This window comes from Phocoena sinus, chromosome 9 (assembly GCF_008692025.1).
Source record: "Phocoena sinus isolate mPhoSin1 chromosome 9, mPhoSin1.pri, whole genome shotgun sequence".
Taxonomy (NCBI): domain Eukaryota; kingdom Metazoa; phylum Chordata; class Mammalia; order Artiodactyla; family Phocoenidae; genus Phocoena; species Phocoena sinus.
The window spans coordinates 36,823,799-36,847,124 of record NC_045771.1 but is presented as its reverse complement, the minus strand read 5'-3'; the positions used below and the strand labels follow the sequence as shown (position 1 = coordinate 36,847,124).

The window sequence follows — 23,326 nt, the reverse complement described above, 5'->3', positions numbered from 1 at the left end:
CTGAACAACAATAAAGGATTAAAAAAACATATACCAGAAAGGTCTAAAGTAAATATATTTCTGACTTAAAAATATATCTTACAGCTAGTATTTACATGTGGTTCATCATGGATGGGTTTTTTTTTGCATTAACTTTTGAGGTTTAAATATATTGCATTAAAGTGTTATCTTCAGCATTTAATTTTTAGCAGCCTCTTAAATTCTGTGTCCCAAGCAACTGCTATGCTCACCTCACCCTAGTCCTGGCTCTGTCTCAAATGGTATTCTAATCCAGTCATTCCAATTCTAGGAATTTACCCTAAGGAAAGGGCAGAAATGCAGACAAAATATTACATATAAAGCTCATCTTCCCACTGCTATCTAAGATAGTGTAAAATCTGAAACTACTGGGGGAACGGATATAAATTATGGTATAACCTTATGAGAAGAGGTTTATAATAAATGATATATATAAAGAAATTTTAATGACAAAAATATCTATGATATTAGAAAAAGCATGACACAGAAGTGTATCTACAAAAATAACAGCAGTAGTTATTTCCGGGTATTTGGATTTCAGGTGGTGTTTGTTATACTTCTTTATGTGATCCAAAATTTTTATGTTGAATATATGTTACTTTTATAATTAGAAAAAAGTTTTAACATGCTACAATTTACTAATACAAGTTCCAACAACCTAACTTCAGAATATGTATTTTTAACAAGAGCAACCATGCTCTTTGCTAAACTATCAAAATGACAATACTGAAGAGATAGAGAATCCTTTAGAATTTGGATTCTATTAATAATATGACCTATAAAGTCAGGGTATATGACATTCTTTATGAATAATTAATATTCTTTTATTCATCAGCCTGCTGTATCTTAGACTGTGACAATGAAAAATTTGTTTCATGAACTGCTCTTACACTCATACCTATCAATCATCTCAGAGACACTATTTTTCACATATCACTAACATACTGCTTCACAAAGACCTCCAGGAGATTTTTTTTTTTTTTTTTTTTTGCGGTACACGGGCCTCTCACTGTTGTGGCCTCTCCCGTTGCAGAACACAGGCTCCGGACGCACAGGCTCAGCGGCCATGGCTCACGGGCCTAGCCGCTTTACGGCATGTGGGATCTTCCCGGACTGGGGCACGAACCTGTGTCGCCTGCATTGGCAGGCGGACTCTCAACCACTGTGCCACCAGGGAAGCCCTAGGAGATATCTTTTTAAATATGATCAAGCTCACTTTTCTTTATGGCCAGTTTTATTAAACTTCTCTGGAGATGACAGGACAACACAGATTACAAGAGGAGTTATACAAATTCCATCTGCCACAAAACATCATTGTTCTAACTTGCCTGCATCATCGTTCTAACATGCCTTCTACAACTCTTTCAATAAATATTCTTCAGCACACTCTATACTAATTCTCTTATAAACACACTCTTTAGATATCAGCAAGAAATTTAAAGCAGTATTAAAGCCCTTTATACTATTTCTCTTCTCTTGTTTTGTTTTGCTCTGCTTTCTCCTATGAACAGTTTCTATGTTGCATTTGGCTTTTGGCCCAGATGCAAAATATTTACATTTATCTCAGATAACAGCCATCTGATTCAAGTAATCTAATTCAAGCCAACAGTTCAAGTAATTGAGACTGCTTTTTAAAGACTTTGTTTACCTGTGATAAAATGCTTTATAGATTATCTACATTTTTTATGTATTTCTGTCTCTCTTGTCATTACCATAATTGTTTTTTACCCTCAAACAGGCAAAAATATCAGGTTCTACACTATGGAGCCCCATAAATGTAAGAAGACTACATATTCTAAGAAGTACTAACAGTAAAGGTATGGGATAAAGGGCATATACAGATTCTCTTTCTCACAGTGATTTTTGGACCTACTCTTAACTTGAAGTAAAATCGAGTCGTGATGTTTCCTATTTAGACGTTTTTAGAAAAATACCTAGTGATAAAGCTTAGTGCTTAGAGTTCTTTGTCACTTGGCTTGGAATGAATTAAAGCATTTTCTTCAGAGCAGGGGTGTTCAATACTACTTCTGAGATAGAATCAACCTTTGAGGGTTGTTTCAGGCAGGCCAAGGCCAGGAACTGACTGAAAAGAGGACTCATCCACTGAGCCAGGTGCCTCAGGCCGTGGGGGAGTATACAGTTGCTGAACTATCATGGGACAAAAACCTAGCCTTCATGGGAAAGGGAAGGCCTGTCAAGCTATGCTTTCTCCTTTTTTTTTTTCCTATTTTTACAACAAAGACTCTCACAAAGAAAGTTACACATACATGAACAGATCTTCTGGCCTAATAGAAGAATTCTATAATGGTTAACTTATTGACATACTTAAAAAAATATTTATTATAAAGATAACACTGCAGAATGTAACTGCTAGACATTTGCCTAAAATATTACCCTACTTTAGAGTTTGTGTTCATAAATTATTCCTTATTCATAGTGAATGAAAATTTAAGAACACTTGTGCTATTTATCTTGGTATGTATTACATTTCCTAAGAAATGAAAAAGATAATATAAATATCAGTAAACGGAGAAGCAAGAAGAACTACAATTCTGCAGCCTGTGGAACAAAAACCACATTCACCGAATGACAAGATGAAAAGGCAGAGGGCTACGTACCAGATGAAGGAACAAGATAAAACCCCAGAAAAACAACTAAATGAAGTGGAGATAGGCAACCTTCCAGAAAAAGAATTCAGAATAATGACAGTAAAGATGATCCAGGACCTCGGAAAAAGAATGGAGGCAAAGATCAAGAAGATGCAAGAAATGTTTAACAAAGACCTAGAAGAATTAAAGAACAAACAAACAGAGATGAATAATACAATAACTGAAATGAAAACTACACTAGAAGGAATCAATAGCAGAATAACTGAGGCAGAAGAATGGATATGTGACCCAGAAGACAGAATGGTGAAATTCACTGCTGTGGAACAGAATAAAGAAGAAAGAATGAAAAGAAATGAAAGCCTAAGAGACCTCTGAGGCAACATTAAATGCAACAACATTTGCATTATAGGGGTCCCGGAAGGAGAGAGAGAAAGGACCCGAGAAAATATCTGAAGAGATTATGGTCAAAAACTTCCCTAACCTGGGAAAGGAAATAGCCACCCAAGTCCAGGAAGCGCAGAGAGTCCCATACAGGATAAACCCAAGGAGAAACATGCCAAGACACACAGTAATCAAACTGGCAAAAATTAAAGACAAAGAAAAATTATTGAAAGCAGCAAGGGAAAAATAAGAAATAACATACAAGGGAACTCCCATAAGGTTAACAGCTGATTTCTCTCTCAGCAGAAACCCTACAAGCCAGAAGGGACTGGCATGATATACTTAAAGCGATGAAAGGGAAGAACCTACAACCAAGATTACCCAGCAAGGATCTCATTCAGATTCAATGGATAAATTAAAGGCTTTACAGACAAGCAAATGCTAAGAGAATTCAGCACCACCAAACCAGCTCTACAACAAAGGCTAAAGGAACTTCTCTAGGCAGGAAATACAAAAGAAGGAAAAGACCTACAAAAACAAACCCCCCTAAATTAAGAAAATAGTCATAGGAACATACATATCAATAATTATCTTAAATGTAAATGGATTAGATGCTCCAACCAAAAGACACAGACTGGATGAATGGATACAAAAACAAGACCCATCTATATGCTGTCTACAAGAGACCCACTTCAGACTTAGGGACACATACAGACTGAAAGTGACAGGATGGAAAAAGGTAGTCCATGCAAATAGAAATCAAAAGAAAGCTGCAGTAGCAATTCTCATATCAGATAAAATTGACTTTAAAATAAAGATTGTTACAAGAGACAAGGAAGGACACTACACAATGATCAAGGGATCAATCCAAGAAGAAGATATAACAACTGTAAATATTTACGCACCCAACATAGGAGCACCTCAATAATAAGGCAACTGCTAACGGCTATAAAAGAGGAGTGGGGGACTTTAACACCTCACTTACACCAATGGACAGATCATCCAAACAGAAAATTAATAAGGAAACAAGCTTTAAATGACACAATAGACCAGATAGATTTAATTGATATTTATGGACATTCCATCCCAAAACAGCAGATTACACTTTCTTCTCAAGTGCGCACAGAACATTCCCCAGGATAGATCACAGCTTGGGTCACAAATCAAACCTCAGTAAATTTAAGAAAACTGAAATCATATCAAGCTTCTTTTCTGACCACAACACTATGAGATTAGGAATGAATTACAGGGGAAAAAACACGAACATATGGAGGCTAAACAATGTGTTACTAAATAACCAAGAGATCACTGAAGAAATCAAAGAGGAAATTAAAAAATACCTAGAGACAAATGACAATGACAACACGATGATCCAAAACCTTTCGGATGCAGCAAAAACAGTTCTAAGAGGGAAGTTTATAGCTATACAAGCCTACCTCAAGAAACAAGAAAAATCTCAAACAATCTAACCTTACAGCTAAAGGAACTAGAGAAAGAAGAACAAAACCCAAAGTTAGCAGAAGGAAAGCAATCATAAAGATCAGAGCAAAAATAAATGAAATAGAAACAAAACAATAGCAAAGATCAATAAAACTAAAAGCTGCTTCTTTGAGAAGATAAACAAAATTGATAAGCCATTAGCCATCAAGAAAAAGAGGGAGAAGACTCAAATCAATAAAATTAGAAACGAAAAAGGAGAAGTGACAACAAACACTGCAGAAATACAAAGCATCGTAAGAGACTACTGCTAGCAACACTATGCCAATAAAATGGACAACCTGGAAGAAATGGACAAATTCTTAGAAAGGTATAACTTTCCAAGACTGAACCTTGAAGAAATAGAAGATATGAACAGACCAATCACAAGTAATGAAATTGAAACTGTGATTAAAAATCTTCCAACAAAAACTGAAAGCATTGCCACTAAGATCAGGAACAAGACAAGGTTGCCCACTCTCACCACTCTTATTCAACATAGTTTTGGAAGTTTTAGCCACAGCAATCAGAGAAGAAAAGGAAATAAAAGGAATCCAAATCAGAAAAGAAGTAAAGCTATCACTGTTTGCAGATGACATGATACTATACATAGAGAATCCTAAAGATGCTACCAGAAAACTACTAGAGCTAATCAATGAATTTGGTAAAGTAGCAGGATACAAAATTAATGCACAGAAATCTCTGGCATTCCTATATACTAATGATGAAAAATCTGAAAGTGAAATCAAGAAAACACTCCCATTTACCATTGCAACAAAAAGAATAAAATATCTAGGAATAAACCTACCTAAGGAGACAAAAGACCTGTATGCAGAAAACTATAAGACACTGATGAAAGAAATTAAAGATGATACAAATAGATGGAGAGATATACCATGTTCTTGGATGGGAAGAATCAACATTGGGAAAATGACTCTACTACCCAAAGCAATCTACAGATTCAATGCAGTCCCTATCAAACTACCACTGGCATTTTTCACAAAACTAGAACAAAAATTTTCGCAATTTGTATGGAAATACAAAAGACCCCAAATAGCCAAAGCAATCTTGAGAAGGAAAAAAGGAGCTGGAGGAATCAGGCTCCCTGACTTCAGACTATACTACAAAGCTACAGTAATCAAGACAGTATGGTACTGGCACAAAAACAGAAAGATAGATCAGTGGAACAGGACAGAAAGCCCAGAGATAAACCCACGCACATATGGACACCTTATCTTTGATAAAGGTGGCAGGAAAGTACAGTGGAGAAAGGACAGCCTCTTCAATAAGTGGTGCTGGGAAAACTGGACAGGTACATGTAAAAGTATGAGATTAGATCACTCCCTAACACCATACACAAAAATAAGCTCAAAATGGATTAAAGACCTAAACGTAAGGCCAGAAACTATCAAATTCTTAAAGGAAAACATAGGCAGAACACTCTATGACATAAATCACAGCAAGATCCTTTCTGACCCACCTCCTAGAGTAATGGAAATAAAAACAAAAATAAACAAATGGGACCTAATGAAACTTCAAAGCTTTTGCACAGCAAAGGAAACCATAAACAAGACCAAAAGACAACCCACAGAATGGGAGAAAATATTTGCAAATGAAGCAACTGACAAAGGATTAATCTCCAAAATTTACAAGCAGCTCATGCAACTCAATATTAAAAAAAAAAAAAACCCAATCCAAAAATGGGCAGAAGACCTAAATAGACATTTCTCCAAAGAACATATACAGAATGCCAAAAAACACATGAAAGAATGCTCAACATCATTAATCATTAGAGAAATGCAAATCAAAACTACTATGAGATATCATCTCACACCAGTCAGAATGGCTATCATCAAAAAATCTAGAAACAATAAATGCTGGAGAGAGTGTGGAGAAAAGGGAACACTCTTGCACTGCTGGTGGGAATGTGAATTGGTTCAGCCACTGTGGAGAACAGTATGGAGGTTCCTTAAAAAACTACAAATAGAACTACCATATGACCCAGCAATCCCACTACTGGGCATATACCCTGAGAAAACCAAAATTCAAAAATAGTCATGTACCAAAATGTTCATTGCAGCTCTATTTTACAATAGCCCGGAGATGGAAACAACCTAAGTGCCCATCATCGGATGAATGGATAAAGAAGATGTGGCACATATACACAATGGAATATTACTCAGCCTTAAAAAGAAACGAAATTGAGCTATTTGTAATGAGATGGATAGACCTTGAGTCTGTCATACAGAGTGAAGTAAGTCAGAAAGAAAAAGACAAATACCGTATGCTAACACATATATATGGAATTTAAGAAAAAAAAATGTCATGAAGAACCTAGGGGTAAGACAGGAATAAAGACGCAGACCTACTGGAGAACGGACTTGAGGATATGGGGAGGGGGAAGGGTGAGCTTTGACAGGGCGAGACAGAGTCATGGACATATACACACTAACAAACGTAGCAAGGTAGATAGCTAGTGGGAAGCAGCCGCATGGCACAGGGATATTAGCTCGGTGCTTTGTGACAGCCTGGAGGGGTGGGATAGGGAGAGTGGGAGGGAGGGAGACGCAAGAGGGAAGACATATGGGAACATATGTATATGTATAACTGATTCACTTTGTTATAAAGCACAAACTGGCACACCATTGTAAAGCAATTATACCCCAATAAAGATGTTAAAAAAAAAAAATCTTCCAACAAACAAAAGTCCAGGACCAGATGGCTTCACAGGTGAATTCTATCACACATTTAGAGAAGAGCTAACACCCATCCTTCTCAGACACTTCCAAAAAATTGCAGAGGAAGGAAAACTCCCCAACTTGTTCTATGAGGCCACCATCACCCTGATACCAAAACCAGACAAAGATACTACAAAAAAAGAAAATTACAGACTAATATCACTGATGAATATAGATGCAAAAATCCTCAATAAAATACTAGCAAGCAGAATACAGCAACACATTAAAAGGATCATACACCATGCATGATCAAGTGGGATTTATCCCAGAGATGCAAGGATTCTTTAATATATGCAAATCAATGTGATACACCATATTAACAAATTGAATAATAAAAACCACATGATCATCTCAATAGAGGCAGAAAAAGCTTTTGCCAAAATTCAACACCCATTTATGATAAAAACTCTCCAGAAAGTGGGCATAGAGGGAACCTACCTCAACATAATAAATGCCATATATCGTAAAGGCAAACCATTCTCAATGGTGAAAAACTGAAAGCAGTTCCTCTAAGATCAGGAACAAGACAAAGATGTCCTCTCTTACCACTATTATTCAACATAGTTTTGGAAGTCCTAGCCACGGCAATCAGAGAAGAAAAAGAAATAAAAGGAATACAAATTGGAAAAGAAGTAAAACTGTTACTGTCTGCAGATGACATGATACTACTATACATAGAGAATCCTAAAGATGGCACCAGAAAACTACTAGAGCTAATCAATGAATCTGGTAAAGCTGCAGGATACAAAATTAATGCACAGAAATCTCTTGCATTCCTATACACTAATGATGAAAAATCTGAAAGAAATTAAGGAAACATCCCCATTTACCACTGCAACAAAAAAGAATAAAATACCTAGGAATAATCCTACCTAGGCAGACAAAAGACCTATATGCAGAAAACTATAAGACACTGATGAAAGAAATTAAAGATGATACCAACAGGTGGAGAGATATACCATGTTCTTGGATTGGAAGAATATTATGAAAATGACTATACTGCCCAAAGCAATCTACAGATTCATTGTAATCCCTATCAAATTACCAATGGCATTTTTTGCAGAACTAGAACCAAAAATCTTAAAATTTGTATGGAGACACAAAAGACCCCGAATAGCCAAAGCATCCTTGAGGGAAAAAAACAGAGCTGGAGGAATCAGCCTCCCCAACTTAAGACTATACTGCAAAGCTACAGTAATCAAGACAATATGGTACTGGCACAAAAACAGAAATTTATATCAATGGAACAGGATAGAAAGCCCAGAGCTAACCCACGCACCTAGGGTCAACTAATCTATGACAAAGGAGGCAAGGATATACAATGGAGAAAAGACAGTCTTTTCAATAAGTGGTGCTGGGAAAACTGGACAGCTACATGTAAAAGAATGAAATTAGAACACTCCCTAACACCATACACAAAAATAAACTAAAAACAAACAAAAAAATCAGTAAACTGAACATCTAGAACTTATTTCCAAAGCCACTTTTTAAAAAATACTTGAGATAAATTTTAAAGGACTTAAGAAAAATGCAAACTTTTGGCAAAATGTTTACATTAAGTAATAAATCCTTCATGGAAACGTACAACATGTTTGCTTCTTAAATTACTTTCTTTTAAAACTTAAAAATTACTAAGGATATATGCATGGCCACCAAAATTATGCCTTTTTCGACCCATTTGCTTAGGGAAGAGGTTATTATTTTAAGCACTGCAGTAGTTTTCAATAATCAATCCCTGTTTTGGGGTCTGAAATATATTTCTGTAAAGATTTTTGAACAGACTAGAACTTTTTCTTTTGTGCTCTGAAGTACACAGAATGCTATACTTTACCTGAACTTGAAATAGCCATAAAAATTAAAAAGTTATTTTACACACTGTTATTAAAAAGTATAGGTCAAGTAAATGATTTTATAAACCATTATACTGAAGTAGTTTTAATGTTGACTAGCTTCTTCTATATTACAGTGTTTTGAAAATGGGTGAACCATGCTAACAAAAATATCTACTGAACCAGAACATGCCATTTCTGTATCTTCATGGTTTTCATCTTTGGCAGCAACATGGTACAATAGGGGGAAGATTTTAGGGGTCAGGGAGATCTGGGCTTGAATCATGATTCCATCACTTAGTAGTAGTATGACTACAGATAAGTTATGTAACCACTTTCAGCTTTCATTTCATCCTCTGAAAAATGAAGATAGAGGTGATAGTATTTACTTCAAGAAATTTCAAGTGAAGATTAAATCTAATAATGTGTATAAAGTACCAAGCATAGTAGCTGTGCTTCAAATGTGCTCAGTTAAGTATTAGTTTGCCTTTACTCCTTCTAGACAGCCATTGAGTTATTCAATATTTATTTGCAAAACCAAAAAATGTATTTATAATAAAACCCTGGAAACCAATCTGGCATGAAATTAGTGAGACCATGATGGTTTGAAATCGTGTCTCCTTTAACCTTGAGTTTATTTCCTTTCTTCTGGAGTTCTTGTATTAGCGCTCTACCTCTGTCCTTCCATAATACTTTTGTTTTATATTTTTCTTTGAGCTGAATATCGTTTTCTACTTATATTTTATGATTATTTTATTGTTTGTATTCATGCTGTAAAACATCTGAAATATTTTATAGAAAAAAAGTAGGATATAATTAAATCTAAAAACTATTTCTAATCTAAAATAAGAAAGTACCGGGCTTCCCTGGTGGCGCAGTGGTTGGGAGTCCGCCTGCCGATGCAGGGGACACGGGTTCGTGCCCCGGTGTGGGAGGATCCCACATGCCGCGGAGCGGCTGGGTCCGTGAGCCATGGCCGCTGAGCCTGCGCGTCCGGAGCCTGTTGCTCCGCAACGGGAGAGGCCACAACAGTGAGAGGCCCGCGTACCGCAAAAAAAAAAAAAAAAGAAAGTACCTTTTTTCATCAGTGATTCATTCAGTGATTTCATCCATCTATCTATATTACTTAAGGATCTCCTACTATATGCCAGACTCTCTTCCAGGCACTAAGCAAGTAATTCATAAAACAAAGCCTTTGACTTACAGGGTCTCATTTCTCCCTTGGCAAGGAGACTTAATATTACTCCTTCTATTTACAGATGAGAGAAATGAAACAGAGTAACTTGCCTCAAACAACACTGTTGGGGCAAATGAGGACCATGCACTGACCTAAGCACTACTCCAACCATATCATATCACCTGCTGCTTAAAACTATGGTGAGCTTTCTAACATAAATAAAACTGCATATATGAAGAACTACTGAAATCAGCATCCTATAACACCTTAAAGACTTACAAGTATTAGTCAAATAAGTTAATCAGCTTCTGAAAAATGTAACTACATTTAATAATTCTGAAAATACTTTAAAGGGAAACTAATTATAAGTCTTAGATCAAGCAGTCAGATTTTTTTCTTCCAATCAACACAAAACATAATTTTCAAAACCTTTAGAGATTACTAAAATTATGCTAAACAAGTATGCCAGAGAAAAGGCAAACAAAACAGTCGTATGTATACTTGGTAATCTGTGAAGTGGAAAACTGAGAATTTGGAAACAATGTTTCAGTGTGAAGGACAGATTTCCACGAATAGGCATATTTTTACAACAGTGAAATTGCCAGAGATGGATTTACCTGCAAGAGCCCACTCTCCTGTACCATGGGTGTGCCCACTGTAATACAAAACATACGTATCATGTCTAGGTCCATCCACAGTCCGAAGTTCAAGGAAAGCTTTCAGTTTGGAATGTAGAGTATCAAAGGACAGGCCACTTGTGGAATAGTCACATCCATAGGTCTCAATCATGTGATATGCAAAAAACCTTTGGATAGCATTGAGCATGCCAGTAGACCTCAAATTTAACTCCTGTACATGTTCTGGTGGAAGAAGTGTTGGCTGACCATCAGGACTGAAGAAGGAGAAAAAAAGATCATTTTAGTGTTTATGAAGTGTTCATTCTATGTCACATTCCTATTCTTCATTTATAATAAATTATCTAAGAATCATAAGTGGCTAATTAAATGGCAGGATTTTTTTTTAAGAAAAACATCTTTCCTTAATTTTCTACAGTGATAAGAATTAAGCTTGGAAAATCAAAGCCTAGTTTCTAAAAATTATATTTCTTATCAATAAAACTGGAAGCTGGGAGAATATCTCCAAATGTAGATAGTACTACTCTTCATTCTTTATTCATATTTTCTTACCAAATGACAGATATTAAACAAAACTTTAAAAAGCAAGACTGTACTAATTCTACCCCCAAAATGTTTCAAGAATACCTGGGTGGGGACAATAATGAAAGTACTTTTTTGAGAAAAAAATTTTAACAAAATCTGGAAGCGATATTTAAAATTATATATTTAATTTCTGTGTTGAAAAAGACAGTCTTTATAAAGTTGTGTTCAAGTTTTACTAACTTAAGGTACATAAATGATAGAACTTACCTTTTAATAAATGACATTTTAAAACAATTATTATGGACTTCCCTGGTGGCACAGTGGTTAAGAATCCACCTGCCAATGCAGGGGACATGAGTTCGAGCCCTGGTCTGGGAAGATCCCACATGCCACGGAGCAACTAAGCCCATGTGCCACAAGTACTGAGCCTGCACTCTAGAGCCCGTGAGCCATAATTACTGAGCCCACGCGCTGCAACTACTGAAGCCCGCACACCTAGAGCCCGTGCTCTGCAATGAGAGAAGCCACCGCAATGAGAAGCCTGCACACTGTAACAAAGAGTAGCCCCTGCTCGCCTCAACAAGAGAAAGCCCAGGTGCAGCAACGAAGACCCAACGCAGCCAAAAATGAATACATAAAATAAATTTATTTTAAAAAATTATTACTATTTAGGTCCACTGCCTTATATACTACTGAATACTAACTGAAGACTTAGACCTGATTCTGGAATACATGTAAAACGGTACTTTAGTAAAGATAATAAACCAAGTCTTAAAACTAGCATAATCAAATCAATATTGAAGGAGAAAAAAATCATAACTCTTATCCAAAAAAGAGACTTCTAGTAGGAATTGTGTAAACTTTATATTTTGCTTCATGTATTATCAATACTATTCTATTAATTCTATAAAAGTTTTCATTAAAAGAACAAAACATTTTGTCTCTATCTGTATCATTTAACAGCCTCAAAACAGCAAAAGAATAAAGCAATGCATAATCAAAAATTATAACAATAAAAATCTAACTGTGCAAAGTACTATTTCCACATATTCTTCCTGCAGAGTTGTCACATCTTACTTTATGTGATCCTTCTAAACGTATTTCTTTTACTTCTCATGAGAATCTTCAACTTATATATCAAGTCTTTAATATGGAGGAAATATTTACTATGTGTTTTTATGTCAAATATTTGAAATCAGATAAAAACTTCATTTCAAGCCCTCTCCTATCCCTGGCCAAGGAAAGTATGATGACTGCTTGGTCAACAGAATTCATTAATGGCAAGGAACTATTTTTTTCTACTTCAAAGGTACTTAACTACAAAAGAAAAACTAAAATTTGGCAGTATTTACAGGCTGAAACAGGTTTGCCATACATTTGGGGTCAAAAATATTTCCAAATAAAACTGCAATCAAATACTTAACTTCACTGCCAATGTTTTTGAATTCGTGGTATTTGTATGACACTTTCTAGTAGTGTTTTTACATTTATAGTCTCATTAGCTCTTCATAACATTTCTCTATATGGGCAGAATGGTATTGTTTGCATTTTAGATAAATACACTGAGGTCCAGAGAAGTTATGATCTGCCTAAAGTAACACAGAACTAGAATTTAGGACGCTGAGGTCCAGTGTACATTCTATTATACTTCACCATGTTGCTTCACATTTTCTTAAACGAGATATCCCTCTCTAAAGAAAGGGCAGGAACTTTACTTAGAAAATCCATTCATATTTTATGAAAATCCATTCATATTTTATGATTTTTAGCTAAAATATAAGCTAATCACATTTATCAAAAATAAAATTTTAATTGAACCCTGAAGATTATATTATTACTCAGAGTAGATAAAGGTTCTTAAACATTTGGGATAAATGGAAAATAAAAAAGCAAGAGTATTATACTTTGAGAATATTATAGTTTTGAAAAAATAAGCTATCATCTTATACCAATATTAGCAAAATATTGAGTCAAGTAGCTATTACTTATTATACTAGGTTACTGTACCTGCAGAAGTTGGTGGGAATCACAATAGCATATCCAACAGATGTTCCTCCTAAACAGTTACCCAATTCATGGAAGAGGCCATGAGCCATAGATTCCAATGGCAAAACAATCAGAAACATGCTCAAGAAGATTCCATTTGTTGGCTAAAAAATATTTAAAACATCATGTTTACATAGAGTGGGTGACTGAACTTATATATGTGTATACGTATATATATTTACATAAATGCATATTCATTTTTTGCCTCTACTTCCAACAAGGATAAAAAGGATAATTAATGACCTAAAAATCGTTATAAGTTGAAAGAGACAAGTGTATACATGGATAAGCAATGAACCCTAAATTTATCTCTAAGCTGCTTGGAAGTCATGGCAAAACAAATACAGCACACCGCATTTTTATGATGTGCTGTATTTTTATGATGGGATGTCAAGTAACATCCCACTCAAACTAAAAAACAAAACAAAAATATAACCACACCCTTGATATGACAGAGAAAAAGCCAGAAAACAAATCCTTTCCTGTTAAAACCCACATGCTCTAAACCATTTTACAAATAACACACTCATTTACTTTATCAGAAAAGGTACTTTAGAAAGGGCTTTTTTTCCCCCTGTGAAATGTCCAGAAATTAAGAGAAAATCTTAAACTGTAAGTTCCTTAAAGCTATCAAAATGAATTCCATTCTTAAACTTAAAACAAACTTTTCCTTTGAAAAGTTCTAGACTATAAATTCAAAACTAAAAAAAAAGTATATATATATATATATACACATACATACATATAAAGACATATATTGAAGACATTTAAGCAGCCTAAAAACAGAATGGAAAAAGGGAGGCAGGAGACATATTAAGAGAAGACAAGATTTAAGTAGTATTTGCAATTAAAAGAAACAAACAAACAAAAAATTAAAGGACCCATTTAAATGAAAAGGAAAAGGAAGGATGAGTCACTCAGAACTGACCTATATTTTTACAATACGGATAGTATCCCACATTTTTTGTGTTGCTACTGCACATATTACACAGTTATGTGTCTATGTGCATGAATACAGTTTTCTAACACTAAGAAGTGGTTCATTTGATCAGAACTTCAATAAAAAAATAAAGTTGACTCCGATAATGGAAAAATGGATATAATGCCCTATTTTTGGTACATTATGTGTTATCAGTTACATAAATAATACAGTACATGCTCAATTTAGAAACAACAGAAAATACAAATGAGTAAAACTATGATTAGAATAATTCCAAGTACCATCATCCACACACAGCTAACTTTTTAAAATATGTTCAGACATCATACAATATATATAAATATTCACAAATACTTAGTTTCTTACCAAAGTGCAATGAAATATAATGTTCTGCAAACTTTTTAATATGTTAAAGCCCATTAATGTAATTCTAAATTATTTGTAAATATCAAAAGGTATTACTATCATATTTATAAAATTTTAATTAGCTGATTTCCTATTTGTTGTATTTAGATTCCTTTTAATTTTCCCCTATGATAAACAAAACCAGAATAAGTATGGAGTTCTCTGATTATTACTTATGTTAAATACCTTTGATCATTTTGGTTTCATCTTTGGTGAAGCATTTTGCCGTGGGGCTGCCTTTCTGTCACTGATTTACAGTTTTATTTTGCTCTCAGTATATTTTAGATAAAAGTCTTTAGTTGGATACAAACAGATGGAGAGATATACCATGTTCTTGGATTGGAAGAATCAACATTGTGAAAATGACTCTACTACCCAAAGCAATCTACAGATTCAATGCAATCCCTATCACATTACCAATGGCATTTTTCACAGAACTAGAACAAAAAATTTTACAATTTGTATGGAAACACAGAAGACCCCAATAACTAAAGCAATCTTGAGAAAGAAAAAGGGAGCTGGAGGAGTCAGCCTCCCTGACTTCAGACGATACTACAAAGCTACAGTAATCAAGACAGTATGGTACTGGCACAAAAACAGAAATATAGCTCAATGGAACAGGATAGAAAGCTCAAAGATAAACCCATGCACCTATATGACAAAGGAGGCAAGAATATACAATGGAGAAAAGACAGCCTCTTCAGTAAGTGGTGCTGGGAACACTAGACAGCTACATGTAAAAGACTGAAATTAGAACACTTCCTAACATCATACACAAAAATAAACTCAAAATGGATTAAAGACCTAAATGTAAGGCCAGACACTACAAAACTCTTAGGGGAAAACACAGGCAGAACACTCTAGGACATAAATCACAGCAAGATCCTTTTGACCCACCTTCTAGAGAAATGGAAATAAAAACAAAAATAAACAAATGGGACCTAATGAAGCTTAAAAGCTTTTGCACAGCAAAGGAAACCATAAACAAGACGAAAAGACAACCCTCAGAATGGGAGAAAATATTTGCAAACGAAGCAACTGAGAAAGGTTTAATCTCTGAAATATACAAGCAGCTCATATAGCTCAATATCCAAAAAAAAAAAAAAAACCTAATCCAAAACTGGGCACAAGACCTAAATGGACATTTCTCCAAAGAAGACATATACAGATTGCCAACAAACACATGAAAAGATGCTCAACATCACTAATCATTAGAGAAATGCAAATGAAAATCACAATGAGGTATCACCTCACACCAGTCAGAATGGCCATTATCAAAAAATCTAGAAACAATAAATGCTGGAGAGGGTGTGGAGAAAAGGGAACACTCTTGCACTGCTGGTGGGAACGTGAATTGATACAGCCACTATGGAGAACAGTATGGACATCCTTAAAAAACTACAAATAGAACTACCATATGACCCAGCAATCCCACTGGTGGGCATATACCCTGAGAAAACCATAATTCAAAAAGAGACATGTACCACAATGTTCACTGCAGCATATTTACAAAAGCCAGGACATGGAAGCAACCTAAGTGTCCATCGACAGATGAATGGATAAAGAAGATATGGCACATATATACAATGGAATATTACTCAGCCATAAAAAGGAGTGAAACTGAGTTATTTGTAGTGAGGTGGATAGACCTAGAGTCTGTCATACAGAGTGAAGTAAGTCAGAAAAAGAAAAACAAATACCGTACGCTAATGTATATATATGGAATCTAGAGAAATGGTACTGATGAACCTAGTGGCAGGGCAGGAATAAAGACGCAGACGTAGAGAATGGACTTGAGGACACAGGCAGTGGGAAGGGTAAACTGGGACCAAGTGAGAGAGTGGCATGGACTTATATATACTACCAAATGTAAAATAGATAGCTAGTGGGAAGCAGCCACATAGCACAGGGAGATCAGCTCGGTGCTTTGTGATGACCTAGAGAGGTGGGATAGGGAGTGTGGGAGGGAGGCTCCAGAGGGAGGGGATATGGGTAATATGTATACATATAGCTGATTCACTTTGTTGTACAGCAGAAACTAACACAACATTGTCAAGCAATTAATGTACTGTAAAGTAATTAAGTAATGTAAAGCAATTACTCCAATAAAGATGTATTAAAAAAGTCTTTAGTTGGTTGTATTGCAAATACCTTTCCCTCTGTGACTGTTAATGCTGTTTTTTGCTTAACTTAAGTTCTTAAGTGTAACATTGTCATTTTGTGTCTTGTTAAATCTTCTCCACCCACCTAAAAGTCAAGAAGGTATTGTACATTATCCTCTAAAGGCTTTGTTGTTTTGCACTTTGCTTTTAGGTCTATAATCCAAATGTAGTTATTTTTATAATAACAGTCCAAATTAAGTTTTTTATGTGAACACCCAATTATCTAATTACTAATTATTGAAAATCTCAACCATTCCACATTACTGTGCCATCTTTGTCATAAATCAAGTATTCTGATATCTACTTTTATACTCTTATGTTCCACTGGCCTATCTGTCTATCCCTTCAAATATTTCCTTTTGTCCACATTTCCTCCTTTATTTCTGGGACTCCAGTAAAACACAGATGATATCTCTCTGTATCCTCAATGAGTCTTATCCTTTTCTCTGTATAGTATTTTCTCTATTTTTCCTCTTTAAGCTCCTTCTTTCATAGCTTCATCTGAACTATATTTTCCAGTTCACTAATGCTCACTTCTCATTTGTCTAATCTGTTAAACTAGCACGTTGAATGCATTTCAGATATTTTATTTTCTGATTCTAAAACTTGTCTAGTTCTTTTTCAAATCTGCCTTGTCACTTTCTTACAATTTCTAACTTCCTACCATTATGTATTATCTTTGCTTTTTTTTCAACTTGCTAAGTATGTTGGCTTTCTTTGTTTGATAATTCCAATATCTCAAGACTTTTTGGTCTGCCTATCGTCTGTTGGTTCTGCTGCTTCTTGCTCTCAATGCCATGTGAGTGTGTGTGTGTATCTGGTTATATTTATGAGCTGAACACTGTATGCAAAAAAACTATTATATGATTAATTTCGGACCTAGGATAATTATACCTTCTCCAAGAGGATGTTTGTTTCTTCCAGGATGCTGGGGGTTATTAACAGTCTACATATCTTAATCCAGGTTTGACCACTTAATCCAGGTTGGATCACTAATAGGATACAATGTCAGGAGGCAAATTCGTTAAAGGACATAATGTACATATTAAAAAATATATTTCCGCTATAAACACCATTTCTTCTCATACAACTTATGTATGTCCAAGAGAATTCACATAGTTTGTATATTGGTTGGGTTAATGATAACTATCAGTGAGCACAATTACCATTTTTTGACATAGCTTACAACTTAAAAGATGCAACAATTCTCACAACTATTACTACAGCAATTTCAACTGCTTTTTCAGTTAACTCTTAGGTTTAACGGGTAATCATCTGATCTACAAATATTGATAATTTCATTATTTTCTTTTCAATTCCTATACCTTCTATTACATATGTTGCTCCATTATAATAGAAAAATGCTTCGATCAATTAAACCCTTATTCACATAAAAGTGGATAGGGAACTTTTAGATATGGATGGCCAACTGTACTACACCATAAATATAAGGGACTTGAGCAACTGCGAATTTTGGTATTCATGGGGGTACTGGAACCAACCCCCTGTGGATACCGAGGGAGGACTGTACATTCAAATTATGTCAGCCATTTATATAAAATAATTATTGGTGGGGTGATCAACATGGTGAAGAAGTAGGACAGGGAGCTCACCTTCCCACCCACAAAAACATTAAAAACACATCTACAAGTGGAACGATTCACATAGAACATCTACTGAACACTGGCGGAAGACCTCAGACTTCCCAAAGGGCAAGAAAACCTCCATGTAACAGGGTAGGACAAAAGGAAAACGAAAAAGAAAGAAATCAGGACAGGGCCTGCACCCCAGGGAGGGAGCTGTGAATGAGAAAAGGTTCCTGAATTTTGGGGAGTCCCCTCACTGGTAGGGAAATCAGCCTGGATGGAGGGGAGCTTTGGAGCCTAGGAGAGCGCAGCAACAGGTTTGCAGAAGGCAAAACAGTCACCTGCACAGAAGGTCATCAGTGCCACCCTGTGCTCCCCCGCCTGAGACGCTCAGCTGTTGGTGAGGGTGGGGGCTAGGTGCTGAAGTACAGGCTTCAGGGGTCAGACCCAGGGAAGGGACCAGGGTTGGCTGCATGGAGGCAGCCTGAAGAGGCTAGACTGTGGCAACAGAGGGAGTACTCAGAAGAAGCCAGGGCCTGCCACAGAGGCAAGGTGCCATTGTTGGGGGTGGAGGGGGAGAGGGGTGGGCCCACCATTAAGAGCTCCTTTCCCTGTGAGTGCTCCCAGGCAACAGGACACCGCCCACAGGAGCTGTTGGTGGGAGGGGGTGGTGGTATGCAAGTCATCACTGCCATCCTGGGCTCCAGAGGTGGGCACAGGTCGCCACTATGAGACCTAAAAGCAGGCTGCCCTTACTATCCCAGGAGTGCACGGATAGCAGCCGCCCACAGGAGACCCCCCAAGCAGGTGCCAAGCCCTGCCCCCACTGTCCTGTGAGTGCACAAGGGCCGCTGAACCCGCACACCCCACATAAAAAGGTAAAGGCCAGCACACGCTGAGGAAAGAGACAGCAAGCATCCAAACTAAAAGCTGCCCCTCTATTTTGGAAAAGATGGCGGAGTAGAAGGACTTGAGCCCCCCTCCTCCCATAAAAATACCAAAATCACAACTAACTGCTGAACAACCAACAACAGAAAAGACTGGAACCTACCAAAAAAGATATTTTACATCCAAAGACAGAGAAAAATCCACAACAAGATGATGGGAGGAGTGCTTTTGTGACATCATCAAATCCCATACCTGCCAGGTGAACAACCCACAAACTGGAAAATTATACTGTAGAGGTTCTCCCACAAGAGTGAAAGTCCTGAGCCCCATGTCCGGCTCCCCAGCCTGAGGATCTGGCATCAGGAGGAGGAACCCTCAGAGCATTTGGCTTTGAAGGCCAGCAGGGCTTGAGTGTAGCAGCTCCAGAGGAGTGGGGGAAACACAGACTCCACTCTTGGAGGGTGCACACAGGTTTTACATACACTGGGACCCAGCACAAAGCAGTAACTCCACAGGAACCTGGGCTGGACCTACCTATGAGATTTGGAGGATCTCTGGCAGAGATGGGGGTCAGCTGTGGTTAAATAGTGGGGAGGGGGAGCAAGAACACTGATGGCAGAGGCCCCGGAGAACACTGATCAGCATGAGTTCTCCCAGAGGTCATTGCCAGTTTGGTATCAAGACCTAGTCCTAACCAACAGCCTACAGGCTCCAGTGCCAGAATGCCTCAAGCCAAACAACCATCAGGATAGGAACACAGCCCCATCCATCAGCAGACAACGTGCCTAAAGCTGTACTGAGCTCACAGCAACCTCTAAGCACACCCCTTGACATGGTCCTGCCCAGCAGAAGGACAAGACCCAGTTCCACCCACCAGTGGGCAGGCACCAGTCCCTCCCACGAGGAAGCTTGCAAAAGCCACAGGACCAACCTTTCCCAGCAGGGGGCAGACACCAGAAGTAAGAGGAGCTACGATCCTGCAGCCAGTGGAAAGGAGACCACAAACACAGAAAGTTAGACAAAATAAGAAGGCAGAGAAATATACTCCAAAGGAATGAGATTAAAACCCCATAAGAACAACCAAATGAAGAGATAGGCAACCTACCTGAAAAAGAAATTAGAGTAATGATAGTACAGATGATCCAACAACCCAGAAAAATATTGTAGATACAGATCAAAAAGATACAAGAAATGTTTAACAAAGAATTAGAAGATTTAAAGAACAGAGATGAACAATACAATAAGTGAAATGAAAAATACACTAGAAGGAATCAATAGCAGAATGACTGAGGCAGAAGAACGAGTAAGTGAGCTGGAAGACAGAATGGTGGAAATCACTGCCACAGAGCAGAATAAAGAAAAAAGAATGAAAAGAAAGGAGGACCGTCTATAGAGACCTCTGGGACAATATTAAACACACCAACATTTGCATTAAAGGGATCCAGAAGGAGAAGAGAGAGAGAAAGGGTCTGAGAAAATATTTGAAGAGATTATAGCCGAAAACTTCCCTAACATGAGAAAGGAAACACTCAAGTCCAGGAAGTGCAGAGTCCCATACAAGATAAACCCAGGGAATAACACACTGAGACACATAGTAATCAAACTGACAAAAATTATACACAAAGAAAAAAATACTAAAACCAATTAAGGGAAAAACAACAAATAACATACAAGCGAATGCCCATTTCAGCTGATTTTTCAGCAGAAACTCTGCAGGCCAGAAGGGAGTGGCATGATATATTTAAAGTGATGAAAGGGAAAAAAACTACAACCAAGAATACTCTACACAGCAAGGCCCTCGGACGGATTAAATGGAGAAATCAAAAGCTTTACAGACAAACAAAAACTAAGAGACTTCAGCACCACCAAACCAGCTTTACAACAAATCCTAAAGGAACTTCTCTAGGTAAAAAAGAAAAGGCCACAACTAGAAACAAGAAAATTATAAGTGGGAAAGCTCACTGGTAAAGGCAAACATAAAACAAAGGTAGGAAATCACCCCCCACACAAATATAATATCAAAACCAGAAATCGTGAGAAGAGAAGAGTACAAATGCAGGATATTGGAAATGCACTGGAAACTAATAAGAGACCAGCAACTTAAAACAATATTGTACATATATAGACTGCTATATCAAAACCTCATGGGAACCACAAACCAAATATCTGCAATAGATACACACACAAAAAAGAAAAAGCAGGGCTTCCCTGGTGGCTCAGTGGCTGAGAGTCCGCCTGCCGATGCAGGGGTCGCGGGTTCGCGCCCCGGTCTAGGAAGATCCCACGTGCTGCGGAGCAGCTGGGCCCGTGAGCCATGGCCGCTGAGCCTGCGCATCCAGAGCCTGTGCTCCGCAACAGGAGAGGCCACAACAGTGAGAGGCCTGCGTACCGCAAAAAAAAAAGAAAAAAAAAAGAAAAAGAAATCCTAAAGATAGACATCAAGTAAAAAGAGAATAAAGAAAAAGGGAAGAAAAAAGACCTTCAAAAACAAATCCAAAACAATGAACAAAACAGCAATAAGAACATACATATTGATAATTACATTAAATGTAAAAGGATTAAATGCTCCAACCAAAAGACGTAGACTGGCTGAATGGATACAAAAGCAAGACATAGATATATGCTGTCTGCAAGAGACCCACATCAGATCTAGGGACACATACAGACTGAAAGTGAAGGGATGGAAAAGGGTATTCCATGCATATGGAATTCAAAGAAAGCTGGAGTAGCAATTTTCATATCAGACAAAATAGATTTTAAAATGAAGACTGTTGCAAGAGACACAGAAAGACACTACATAATGATCAAGGGATCAATCCAAGAAGAAGATATAACAGTTGTAAATATATATGAACCCAACATAGGAGCACCTCAATAAATAATCAAGTGCTAACAGCCATAAAAGGAGAACTCAACAGGAACACAATAGTGGGGCACTTTAACACCCCATTTTCATCAGTGGACAGATAATCCATGTAGAAAATCAATAAGGAAACACAGGCCTTAAATGACATATTAGACCAGATGATTGCATTGATATTTATAGAGCATTTCATCCAAAAGCAGCAGATTATCCAGGATTGATCACATACTGGGTCACAAAGCAAGCCTCGGTAAATTGAAGAAAACTGAAATCATATCAAGCATCTTTTCTGAGCACAACACTATGAGATTAAAAATCAACTATAAGAAAAAAAGGTAAAAAACACAAACACGTGGAGGCTAAACACTATGCTACTAAACAACCAATGGATCACTGAAGAAAGAAAAAGAGGAAATCAAAATATACCTGGAGACATGGGCTTCCCTGGTGGTGAAGTGGTTAAGAATCCACCTACCAATGTAGGGGACACGGGTTCAAGCCCTGACTGGGAAGATCCCCCATGTCACGGAGCAACTAAGCCCCTGCGACACAACTACTGAGCCTGCACTCTAGAGCCCACAAGCCACAGCTACTGAGCCTGCAAGTCACGACTACTGAAGCCCACAGGCCTAGAGCCCATGCTCTGCAACAGGAGAAGCCACCACAATGAGAAGCCTGCACACCACAACAAAGAGTAGCTCCCACCTGCTACAACTAGAGAAAGCCTGCGCATAGCAACGAAGACCCAACGCAGACAAAAATAAATTAAAAACAAAAAAAAAAACCCTAGAAACAAATGAAAACAAAAGAATGACAATCCAGAACCTATGGGATGCAGCGAAAGCAGTTCTACGAGGGAAGTTTACAGCAATACAATCTTACCTAGGAAATAAGAAAAACCTCAAACAACCTAATCTTACACCTAAAGCAACTAGAGCAAAAAGAACAAGCAAAACCCAAAGTTAGTAGAAGGAAAGAAATCAAAGATCAGAGCAAAAACTAAATGAAATAGAAATGAAGAAAATAATAGAAAAGATCAATGAGACTA

General features: G+C 37.1%; 1 protein-coding gene across 2 annotated transcripts in view; it reads right to left on the bottom strand.

The window, feature by feature from the left end:
• The window catches only part of TMEM168 (transmembrane protein 168), a 59,589-nt gene that overhangs the window by 6,003 nt on the left and 30,260 nt on the right, over positions 1–23,326 (bottom strand). For both annotated transcript variants that reach the window (XM_032643550.1, XM_032643551.1), the window contains exons 3-4: positions 13,396–13,538; positions 10,846–11,120 (exon numbers count right to left, since the gene is read on the bottom strand). In XM_032643550.1, the coding sequence (XP_032499441.1) occupies positions 10,846–11,120; positions 13,396–13,538 (418 nt within the window). The remainder of the gene's footprint in view (positions 1–10,845; positions 11,121–13,395; positions 13,539–23,326) is intronic.